The sequence below is a fragment of the Lissotriton helveticus genome, chromosome 12 (genome assembly GCF_964261635.1).
Source record: "Lissotriton helveticus chromosome 12, aLisHel1.1, whole genome shotgun sequence".
Taxonomy (NCBI): Eukaryota; Metazoa; Chordata; class Amphibia; order Caudata; family Salamandridae; genus Lissotriton; species Lissotriton helveticus.
This window is the reverse complement of record NC_136073.1, coordinates 43,865,199-43,877,632: the sequence shown is the minus strand read 5'-3', so window position 1 is coordinate 43,877,632 and position 12,434 is coordinate 43,865,199. Positions and strand designations below refer to the sequence as shown.

Sequence of the window (12,434 nt, the reverse complement as noted above, 5' to 3'; positions counted from 1 at the left end):
ATTGAGGGGGGGCAAACACACATGCAACACACAAATCCATGCATTTTAAAGGCTTACTAGCCCAATTAATAACAGGAATGTTTAAACTTGATTCCTGTAATAAAAACCACAACATTTTGTGGCACAGGTACATACGTCTGGGTGAAGTCGACATCCCCAGTGAGTGTGATTCTTTGTCCTTTTGTGATCGAGGAAAGTCACGCGATTCTACTTTATTGCAGCACACATATATCATGCCTCTAAAAGCGAAGTGAAATACATACTTGATTCATATCTCAGGTGTAATTCGTGGTTTCATGTTGTGAGCAAACACACAGAGTTGTGTCAAAGCCAATGACATCTATGTGGATCCGCCACAGAGACATACAACACATTTTAGTGTAATGATACACATAACATTAAATTGACAATGGTCTTTTTGTACCCTGTTATGTAATCTCTTAAGGCAGCATGGGAGGAGGAGGGTGACGCGCTCCAGTAGTCACACACTGCGAGAGAGGTAGCCTTTGTATATAGAGGATAAAAAGTCTGAAACAACACACACATGTATGAATCGGTTCTGTCTCGTTCCATTGCATGACTTATCTCTGCGCTTGCAGCAACATGTACAGGTATGAAGCCATAGTGCCCGGGTGTGTTACATGATTATTATTTTGTTGCCGTTCCATCTTAGGTTCGGGTTTTTCCGTGCCTCTGCAAAGATCGCTTCCGTTTGGTTTGATCTTAGGGGCTTGCAGATGATTGGTCATGGGCCTCGACCTTCAGGCGGTTTGACTGCTGGCACTCTGTACACTTTATCTACTTCAAATTGTCTATCAAACTTGATGCCTGTTAGTAGTGGTATTAGCTCTTCTATTAGGGCTGTGCAGGATCCAGGTTTGTCTTCTTCTCCCTCTGGGATCCCTAGCAGTCTTATGTTCCCCCTTCTGCTGCGGTCGTCTTGTTCTGCTAGTTGTTTCTGTAGTATGCTGGAGGTCTTGGCAATGGATTGCAGGGACTTATTTGATTGGGCGTTATCATCCTCTATGTCGCTGATACGCTTCTCCGTAGCATCTATCCTACAGTTCGTTTTGTGTTGGTCCGCTCTTATAGCTGCTAGCTCTAGATGCATATTGTCTATTGTTTGTTTAGTTGATTTGTGCGCTTGGAGCAACTTGTACAGGTATGAAGTGATACTTCTTAGGTTTGCTCCTAGACTTACCTATGCCTTTGCAGCAACATGTGCATGTACGAAACCATATTGCCAAAGAGTGCCATGACATACCTGTGCTCTTGCAGCAACACATGCAGGTATGAAGTCCTACTGTCCAGGTGTGCCTTGACCAATCTGTCCTCGTGTAGCACCACATACAAGTATGAAAGCCATACTACCCAGGTGTGCCATGATTCACCGGTGCATTTACAGAAGCACATACATGTATGAGCCTGTACTGTACCAGTGTGACATGACTCACCTCTGCAGTTATAGCAACACATGAAGCCTTACCGCCCCGTGTGCCATGCCTCACGTCTGAAGTTACAGCAACATTTGCAAGTATAAGGCTATACTGTTCTGGTGTGCCATGAGTCATGTGTGCATTTACAGCAGCAGGTACATGTATGAAGCTGTACTTACCCCACGTGCCTCGACGAATCGTGGAGTTTCAGAAGCACACACAGGTATGTGATGATACTAGCTTATGCAGAGTGTGGAACACTCACCTTTGCGGGTATGTAAGTTTGTCGCTCTTCCTTGCAGGTAAATAACGTCAGCCTGGAGGACGTGATGCACGAGGACGCAGTCGCAGCGCTGAAAAATACCTCAGACGTGGTGTACCTGAAGGTGGCCAAGCCTACAAACCTTTACTTGAATGACTCGTACGCCCCACCCGACATCACCACCTGTGAGTAAAGCAGCCCCAGTCTGGTGACACAGCCCCCTCTCTGTACCCAACTCACCTTTCTCACCCAGGGGTCTCCTCACACACTCTCTTGTCTCTCATCGCTCCAATCCTACTGGTTTTCTCACCGCCCTCCAACATTTCCCCAATTTGACCTATCTATCCTCCTCTTGGATTGGTCCCTCCCCCCATCTTTGGCAAACAAGATGTCACAACACCTGGTGGGGACAAGCATAGGTAGAGAACACAGGATGTAGAGTGTAGCCATAGACGAGGCAGCAGAACTCTCCGACACAGGTTGGCTCCTGGCAGGGAGGTGAATATGTGGACACCTATGGGAAGTAGGTAACGAGCTGATCAACAAGGGCCAGGTCGGTGCCATCGGAATGAAGACCAACACTGTTCTTAGGCAGTTTGGAGATGTATGCCAGCGGTCCTCTCTTACGTTTTGGCTGTTTTTACCCTTAAGGTGCCCTGTCTGCATCTTTCACTTTCTTGCCCCCCCACCCTCTAGAGACCATAAGGGTGCCAACGTCCCTGCCCCCGATTTACGCCCCCCAGCTAGCCCCGGACTGCTACTGGGGCATCCAGAGTGTCCCTCACTTTGTCCTTGATCCTACCACGACCCGTCTTGGGTAGAGTACCTGGTTGTGGTATTTTACTGTACTTGAGGATAGAGATGGAAGGATCCCCATTGTTCTGCCTGAGTGCGCGGCATTCATTCCTCACTGTACGGTCAACAATTATGGTTTTTCACGACTAGAGAGCGACTTGTGTAAATGTGCCCCTTCCTTCCTCCCTGAACCTATGTCGAGCCGGCATGCCTTTATATGGATTTACATTTTACTGCCTGGCAACATATGAAATGCACAACATTTCCCACCGACACACTGCCCTCAAGGTTTTGTGGAGAGAAGCCCATGAAAAGTTTATCTTGTTGCAGTCCAGGTGATTAGAGTGATGACTTGGTTTATGGTTTGGGTTAGGTAACCATAGGGTTAGGAATAGTTTTAGGATTAGGATCACAGTGAGAGTTAAATTCATGGTAATTTAGAGAGTGATGGTTAGCCTTAGTTTTAGGATTCAGATTAGGGATGTGTTCAGGATTAGGGCACAGTTTAGACTTTAGAGTATGGTTAATGTTTATGTGATGGTCACAGTTGAGGCAGGAGTGACATTAGCTTTCTGGCTTAGGGTTTTTGTGAGTTTGCGTAGGAATAGATTTTTTGCTGCAGAGGAATTGTGTGTGGCAGGTGTGTTGGGGCAAACAAAGTAACAGTGATTGAAGAAATCCTGGAGTGTTGTCATTGCGGTGATTAGAGGGGCCTCAGTAATGATCTCTCTGTAATAACAGAGGTCCCCTGCAGGGGTAGAGGTGGATGAAGATCTATCTACCTGCCTGATACAGCCGGGGGATTGCTTGCACAAGCCCCCAGCCTCAAAATGAGAGCTGGGTTAGCCTGCTCCCACCAATCCTGAAGCTGCTCTTATGCTAAAAACAGCACGAGAGCTGCTCCTGGATTGGTTGGATTCGTATTCCACTGAGCAGGAAGGAAGTCCTTCCATCCCTGCTCGTGGACACGGGGGAGAAATGCCATGCTGGGGAGAAGTGCCGCAATTATGGCTAGTGTGGTGCCATTGCACCTCACCATATTTTATAACCACTAGCCGCCACTGCTCCAGACCTCCCATTGATGAAGTAGCCTCCGACCTCCATTGGCACCCTCGGATGTTAGCATTTCCCTGAAATCTTTGCTCAAGCAGAGGCAGCTGGAGAGAGACCAGCTCAGAGATTGACATTCTTAGGGCTGGATTGACTACAAATACAAGAGCCTTCACTCCGTGGAGATGCTGTCCTTCCCTCACCCGGACCCAGGGCTTGGTCTTATTTGTTTTAAAATGCAGAAACAAATGCCGGAACGGTCTACGATCAAATGCGGGAAGACTGTAGGTTCAAGGTTCTGCACCTTCAATGGCTTCATATGGAGGGAGGCTGAAACTGTTGGCATATTTTATCAACGAGTGTCCGGATAAGAAGGGTTCCACCCATAGCGAGATCCTTTGAAAGCTCTAGTATGGATCTTTCTGAATGGTGGATAGCAACTTACTGTTTCGGTCTCTGGAGGAGATTCACTTTCTCCGCGTCCCTTCATGAGCTGATTTAGTGACGAGCGTGCTACACTTGATACTGTGAACCACGTTCTGTAAGGTCTGGGACCCTGGAGGAATAGGGCCACCAATTCAGGTACCAGTTCTGCCCTTTCTGAGAGTTTGACCTGAATTTACACCGAAAAGGTGCATCGACTCCAACAGTCATGGATCTCACGAACATGGGATTTCGTCATGTGTCCTGCTACTGGTGGCCAGATGGAAGGAAGGGGTAGTGGCTTCTTGAGTCTTCCGAGAAAGGTGCTCATCACCTTCCCGACATTCCCCCAGTACGATCCGAGGCACCAGTCAGCGGGGCGATCAGCTCACAGTAGCAGAGTCTTCCTCTGTACCCCGGCTGGTAGGACTGTCCTATGGTCTTCAATCGATAGAATCATCCCAAAGCCCTCATTTCCAGTGCCGCTGTAGTTCTGATTCGGATGGAAACACGAGTTTCCATCCAAATGTTGTCAAATACTGCACGCGGAAAAAGGACCTGAACTGGAGGAAAAACATACAGCAATTGGTTGGGAACCGCGGATTTCTGATGTTGTTCTCATTTCTGTAGGGGAAAACTTGTACCAGTGAGTAATTTGCTCCTTGGCATCCCCGTATCCCACAGGATCTATAATTCCAGGGGCGGGATCACCGATGCGGTGTTCTTGCTGTGAGTCCCAAAGTTTTTTTGGAATTTAAAGTTAAAATAGGTAGTTTTGGACCCTTGTAATAGCTGAAGAGTTAACCCCCTGCCCGCCACGTAACTTTAAATTACCACGTATAACCTAAGCCACAGCGAACGCCACTACACCAAACTAGGCATCACCCGGTATCCCGCAAGTTTGTCTCAGGACATTTCAGATAAAACACACTCCAATCTAAATCTTTCTATCTATTATTAGACGAGCCATTTTCTTGACCAAAAAAAGAAATAGAAATCCAAGAAATACATAGAAGAGAAGCTGGAGGATAAGATGAAGGACAGGGTGAAGATTCAGCACAGGAACAGGTTAGGAATGGGTTAAGTGTTAATAGGTCAAAGGTTGGGGTCATAGTAAGGGTGAGATTAAAAAGGGTAAGTGGCAACTTTAGGGGGGAAAGGCTGGTTTGGGGTTATGTTACTGGTCGGTCTTAGTTCAGGGTCGAGTTAGTCAGGCCCAGGTTAATGTAGGGTAAGTGCTGAAGGTCAAGAGTTCAAACCCCGCCAATGTAGACCCCGCCTTCCATCCTTGTGTAGATTGGTAAATTAAGTATGGTAAATCTGATAATAAAACCGGTCGTGTACAGTGCTTAGAAACGACAGAAGAGCAGTATGTAGAGACCTGTAAAACATTCTTCTTCTTCTTCTTCTTCTTATTATTATTATTATTATTATTATTATTATTATGAAGATTGGAACTAGCTTTTAAAGCTAGGGTCAAGGTTTCATTTGCTTACACACAGGGCACAAGTCCTTAAAAAAAAAAGTGGGGGGACGCTGACGTCACGACAGGAAATGACGTCACGAAAGGTGGCTTGCACTCAGTTGCAGTTTATAGGTATGGAGCTCCCAGTAAAATAAGTGGGGGGACGCCATCCACCCGCGTGGTACCCCGACTCGAGCCCTGCATACACGCACTGCACCGGTGCAGCACACTGGACCCAGTGCTGGGAGAGCAGCTGAAAAACGCACTCCTTTACGAAAAGGCTTTTTTAGTTCTGGCTCGACAGCACAGCCGTCTGCAAGACATATTGTTACCTGTTCTTTCAAACATCCATAGAGTGGGCTTTGGCTCCACCCTGAGAGTATTTCCTTGTCACCGCATGCTCTTGGCTGGTTGGTTGATTGTTGTATCATTGCCCCTTCCAGGATGTTCTTCCATTGGAATGCATGAGGGACTATTATAAATCTCAAAAGTACACTCAACCCTCTCACTGCTTATAGCAATAAATCCTTAGTGCATACAAAAAGCAGTCCTTGTTTGTTCCAGTATTAACGACAGGTTAGGCTTTAATGTGATAAAATGCATTTGTACAAGCAACTCGCGTAAACAGCATTTGAGAGCCGCACAATAACGCCAGACCTATTGACTTTGCCTGTGGTTGTTCCTGTACCCTCCCCACACCTTCCCTCCAACGTTACCTTCCTTCCTACCCCTTCTGGCCGCCCCCATTATTATTTCTCCGGTCACCTCCTCTTGTATTTGTCCTTGCTTAGGCACAAACCTAACTCAGAGTACCACACTATTAAGAATGGCACATTCAAAGAACATGCTATAAAGAAACTCCTGTATCTTGCATTTATGTGTTTTGAAATCCTCCAGGTATCAGGAGGTTGGTGTGACATTGCATACTCTTCACTATAATTAAGCAGAGAGAGGCCCCGGTATCATCGATACATTCAGGTTACCCACGCGCTCCCGCTTGACTGGGCCTTAAACTAAATGTGATCTTGCATGATATTACTGCATTTTCTGGTGTCTTCATTACTCATACCTTTCAACTGAGCAAAAATGAGTTAACGATTCCTAAACTGGGCCAACTCTAAACGAAGGCGCGCGCTAACAATGGATACAGCGTGCGCTAACAACCCTCCCCAATCCAATGAGGCTATTGATCTCACTTCGGCCCACAATAACATTCTCGCGAATGTGGTCGATCGTATTGACTTTTTAAAAGAGTTAGCGGCTGAGAAACTTGCCAGAAAAACCGCAGCGTCAGAGAGACCAGAGGCTTCCTTCACTAGCGTGGAGCAGTGGGTAACAGACTAGTTGAAGTACGTCTCGCTTCCAGGTAGCGCAGGCCCAGCTACAGGCCTGACAGCCAGAGGTGGTGGTGGATACACTGAGCAACCAACACAAATGCATTACTGTCGAGACATAATAAACCTAACTAGTATTTATGAAAACAGTAAAAATGTTGGGATCCTTAAAACCCAATAAGGTTTGGTGTAAAAACTGTCAAAAGAATCTTATTAGTTTTGGAGCAAAAGATATTGGGGCCTATTTATGATTGGTTTTTAGTGGGGGCTCATGCTAGTGTCAGGAGACGATAGAATAAATCACAAAATTAGGAATTGAATCAACTGGGACGTAAGTCTATGTGGTCAACTGATATTAGGGTTCAGGTATCATGAAAAAAGTTAACTTGAGACTTCAGAGGTATGCCGGAGCTCTAATCCACCCAAATAAGTAGTGATCGCAGGCTCTGTCCGAAGCCGGTTCCATAACCTCAGATCCGCTCCGCAGGAAAGTTCAACAAAGATGTCTTGCAATAACGAAAAAGCAAAAGGTGGTGTCTCTGGGGACGGGCAGTCTCTACGCCCACATGAGGGGGAAGTCTCAGTAAATTATCGGACACACAGCTTTTCTGTATAAACTCGGATGCAGCATGAGCAAGTCACAAACAATGTAAAATTTGGAGTCCGAGGCAATGGATCTGCTCAATAGTTGCTCACCGTTATGGGTTCCGGCCTAGCTACTGAGATAGACAAAGTGGTCCTAGACAAAAAATCAGAACACCAATTAATGTTTACCTTATTATCTAGAACAAGCAGATTTAATCCAAAGAGCAAAATTGAGATTAATATGTACAACTAAAAATCCTAATTTTTCAGTTGAACAACCAAACAACGACCTAACCATACAATTTATATATACATCATTTGAGGACAGGGGCAGGGGAAGGTTAAGGTTTTGCTCTTTGAACTACTTTCCCTCTCAATTCACTTGAGCACCCCTTTTGCTTATTCTTACTGCAATCTGCAGTTTTCTTTCAATTTGTGACTATTTTATGAATATGTAAATACATTTGTTATCTATGAGAATGATCAAATAAGAATGACTGTTTTTTGATCTAGTATGTGTTGGGTATGTTGAACTAATACCATTTATTTTTTGATATACAAAGAAATACATCTCCTTTTTGTGGATTAAATCTGCATGTTCTAGATAATAAGGTAAACATTAATTGGTGTTCTGATTTTTTGTCTAGGACCACTTTGTCTATATAATAATTGATACCCAGGTCCTTTGACTCACTGGGTTAACACCATTGTATTAATGATAGCTACTGAGATAGTCAACTCAGTGTGCAAGGTCCTAAAAGCCACACTGCAGCCTGTCCCAGTTGGCTCATCTTCAGATGATGCATCCGATGAATCGGCGCTGACCTCTGCATGCCTGATCAGAAGTTTACTCTAAACCTAGGCGGAGTTCCAAGGAAGTCTTTTTTCTACTATGTCCTGTAAATAGTGTCCACCATTGTTTTGTCAGACTTACAAACATTGCAGATATTCCTGAATTTCACTCTCCGACTGGTCTAGACAGATAAATCACCTCAAGTCTACCCATCAAGATTTACATCCATAAAATGGTCGGCCGCTAGCCATGTCCCCCTCGCATTCTTAGAGTCACCGTTCATCTTTAAAATACATGCTACATCTGTTTGCCACCTCGTTTGGCCGCCTTGGCAACATCACCAAATTCGCTCAACAGATATCTCTTAATAATGAAAACATAAACAGCATGAATCCGAGGTGGTTAGTTGTAAACAACTGAAAGACGCGATTGATCATGATCTCAGTGAGAATATCAGAAATATTGGTTGAAGTTATAGCTCACTAAAACATGATATATTTTCACCCTTCAAACTAAATTTAGAGATTCATATTGGACTGTTCACATCAAGAATATTAAAAATTAAATGGGTTGAATGCAAAAGAGTGGTGGGTGCCTAAATTAATCTCAGTCATGGGTTGGATGCTTGAATTGGTCCCGGTCGCTGGAAATTTCTCTTGGTTGCATCAATTTATTTGGTCACTACAGACTAGGACCCACCATATGCAAACCTGTTCTGGCCCCCATCATAAAAGGATATTTTATTTGAACCACCAGCCCACGTCCCCTGTGTATGGCACCCCAGACCAGTTTCAGCCTTGTTGAACCTAGTTTGTGAGGTACCGTTTGAGTCCTAGTTAACCACACCTGGGCTTGGACACTTTTCCTTGTGCTGTGTCCCTTGGGAAAATGAACAAAAGATGCTGAGTGGAATGTTTTAATTAATTTCATCCTCTAGTAAATGTTTTGAGACACATTCTGGTTCATATTTCTTTCTCACTTTGCTACTACAGACCTGCTGTATGCAAACCAATGTTGGTAGCGCCCCAGTGGGGACAGTCCATCCACAACTGCTAGGCCGCCTTCCCTCTATGTGAACATCAACAACCCCAGACATGTACGGAACACACTAAGCAAATGAAACTCATGAACGTGATCTCACCGCAAGATTCCTGCAGGTCAGGGCTGGACTGGGAACCCAAAGCAGCCCTGACAAACTTTGTCAGACCAGCCCCCCTCCGGTGCATAGGGAGCAAGCAAGCCTGACCACTACAAGGAGGTTTGGGGGGAGTTCTCACCCCCAAGAAAAGTTGGAAAAAATGGCAAAAATGGTACATTCTACAACAATTTTTTTTAATCGTACATTGAATTGTATTCATTTTAAAGCATAGTAAATTATGACCTTACAGTGCACAAGGATTCAGCAATCTTTGTTGGGGCTTCTCAATGATTCCCTCACTACCACCCTCCAACAGTGCCTCTCGTATCTCGATAGCACCGCTCTCACATGTATTTCATTTGTGTTATTGTGCCTTTCGTACCAGAAAGTGTCGGAGCACTTTACATCGCACACAGACAGAGACAATGAATCATACATGTGTAAATCAGTGTATATAAAATGTTACATAAGACAAAGGGGACTATACGGTGTAGGATTCACATGTCATCCATACTGGTAGACTTTTCTTTTTTAAGAGTGCTTGGTCAGGGGAAGCACAGACTCAGGATTCAGAACATAACACAGTGGTTAGAGTTGGCTTTACTATGAAGAATTTATTTCTACTCAAACACACCTTTTTTTTTTAGCAAAATAAGATAATGAAAGACTGGGGAAAAAACATAACTTTCGAACCTAGGTTACAATTGTCGTTTATGAACTGCACAGTAACAAAAGGATCTCTGTGACAAAAGCAGTAACCCACTGAGCTATCCACATAAAAACTGTTCTGTGATCTGCCTAGTACACTTTTTTTTGCAGCAGGCATATTAACCCTCTGCGCTACCTTAGATGAGTTAAAACTGCCACTAGACATAACTCCAATCTCTCTCCAACAGGTATATTAATCACCAGAGTTATCTTGGCACTTTTATTGTTGCCTGAAAAACTGTTGGATATACAAGGAACGCTGTAGTGCTCTTAAAGGAGCGGCACTTCTACAAAACCGGTTCCCAGTAACAAAAACGCCCCCGCACCCTTCCACCCTCCCTGGGAAATGCCCGATGCCCGGTATGGCCAGTCCGGCCTTGCGCAGGTTACCGTTTCAGTCTTCTGCTACAGAGTAACACAAGATGGCCGCCTCTCTGGGCAAGGATCTACGTTTAGATATCACTCTATTGTTTGAATCAGTGGGGATATGTTTGCTCCTAATGCACTTTTCCTCTTCAGTAGCTTCATGGTTGCTTGTGGGTGTGGCCAATTGTGAATGAAAGTTATGTTTTTTTAGCTTAAATCATGTATAAACTTGTTTCTCTTGGAATGCATGTGCGTTTGGATTTGATGTTTTCTCGTCGCTGTAACATCCTCCACCCACTGATCTCTCGCCTTGGGTATCTAAAAACTTTTTTGTTCATCTAATCGGCAGTGTCTCTCAGTTCCCTACAGTTTTCCTTATTGGCTCCCGAGCTGGGACACTCGCGAGTAGCCGTGCATGTTATAAATCCTCGTAACATAACATCTTGCGCCTGTGGTCTTTGCCTGTTTTTGCCTCTCCCAGATTGTTAGTGACCCTTTGTCTTTCTCTCTTTTGCAGCCTATTCTCAGCACATGGACAGCGAGATTAGCCAGCCCAGCTACCAAGGCACGGATCAGCACTGACATAACCTCTGTTTATCGTCCTCACTCCATCGTCTCCTCATTGGTCGCCTCTCACCTGCCCTGACTGATTTCACTGCTCCATTCTCCATCCTCTGCCTCTCTTCCCTTTCTCCTGCAACACTCCATACACATTTTCTCCCCTTCCTCTCTTCCTATCACACCTTTTCTCTCTCCCTTTCCTTCTTCCTTGTCTCCAAGCTCCTCTCAAAACCTTGTCATCCATCATCAATCCTTTAATCTCTTACTTCAATTTCGCTCCTTCCCATGCTCTAACTTTTCCTGTCTTTGTCTGTCCTTCCTTTCGCACTCTTTATCGCTCTTGAGTGCTTCTTTTCACTGATTCCCTCCCTGTTTCTCCATTTCTTGTGCCCTACTACATCTTCCTTATCTCTTTTTCCACCCTCTCTCTTGATAGTTGTTCATACGCTCCCCTTTCTTGACCTCTTACCTTTTACCTGCATGTTTTGTTCCAGCTTTCTTTTGCTCCGGCCCACTCCTTCCCCTGTCCTTCTGTCTCTTTCTCCTGACTTTGCTCCCTCAAACTCTGCCTCTTTGCTCCTGTTTCCTTCTCTCTTCCCCTTTGTTCCTCTTTTCATCTCCATGCCCTTTCTTCCCCTTTCTCCTTCCTTTGGATCGATCTCTTCCTTCATCGCTTTCTTTGTTCTCTCTTTCCGTGTTGCTTCACCCCCATCACCGTCGCTCTTCTGCCCCCAGCTGTTTCTCCATCTGAATGACCTCCTTTCTCCCTCTGTCTCCTCACAGCCTACACTCAACACATGGACAGCGATCTCAACCAGACCAGCTACCAAGGCATGGACAATCCTCCGAACCTGATGCTCCTTTCCCTCGCCTGCTCGCGCTCACCTTCTCCGTGTCTCGTTCTTCTCACTCCCCATCTCCTCTCGACTCTCCTTACATCATCCTTTCCTCCTCCCTTTCTCTGTATCCCCATTCCCTGGTCCTCTATCTCCCTAGCATCCTCCTCTCTTGGTCATACGCATCCTTGGTACCCGGCAGCTCAATGACCTCCTTTTCATCAGTATCCCTGTCTCCTTCCATGTATAATCATGGCACCTGGATCATTCAACCTTTCTTTTGTTCTGTCTCCATCACAGCTTACACCCAACACATGGACAGTGACCTCAACCAGACCAGCTACCTAGGCACCGACTACCCACAGGCCCTGACCCCAACCTCTCCGCGACGGTACTCGCCCATCCCGAAGGAGCTTATGGGAGAAGAGGATGTCCCCAGGTAAGTGTGTGAGGGCCTGAACAAGCTCTGCAGAGTAGGGAGATGACCGTTGAGTCCTTCTGCTCTTGAGTATCCCTCACAGTGGCAGGAAGGCTGGATGCTCCACCTGTCACGCTAGCCTCTGACACCTGTGTGGCGGCAGTCACGACTGGTGGTGTGCCAAGTTTATTTTGCCACCAGCAAAGTTTTGTGGGGTTTCAAATTATTAGAAACATTGTAGAGATTCCAAAAATCTCCTCTAGC

The 12,434-nt window shown here is 45.4% G+C and overlaps 1 protein-coding gene across 3 annotated transcripts in view; it reads left to right on the top strand.

Annotated features, from left to right (window-relative positions):
- DLG4 (discs large MAGUK scaffold protein 4) overlaps positions 1–12,434 on the top strand; it is a 740,755-nt gene that overhangs the window by 671,705 nt on the left and 56,616 nt on the right. For all 3 annotated transcript variants that reach the window (XM_078671185.1, XM_078671184.1, XM_078671186.1), the window contains 4 exons: positions 1,739–1,883; positions 10,873–10,920; positions 11,700–11,747; positions 12,053–12,191. In XM_078671185.1, the coding sequence (XP_078527311.1) occupies positions 1,739–1,883; positions 10,873–10,920; positions 11,700–11,747; positions 12,053–12,191 (380 nt within the window). The remainder of the gene's footprint in view (positions 1–1,738; positions 1,884–10,872; positions 10,921–11,699; positions 11,748–12,052; positions 12,192–12,434) is intronic.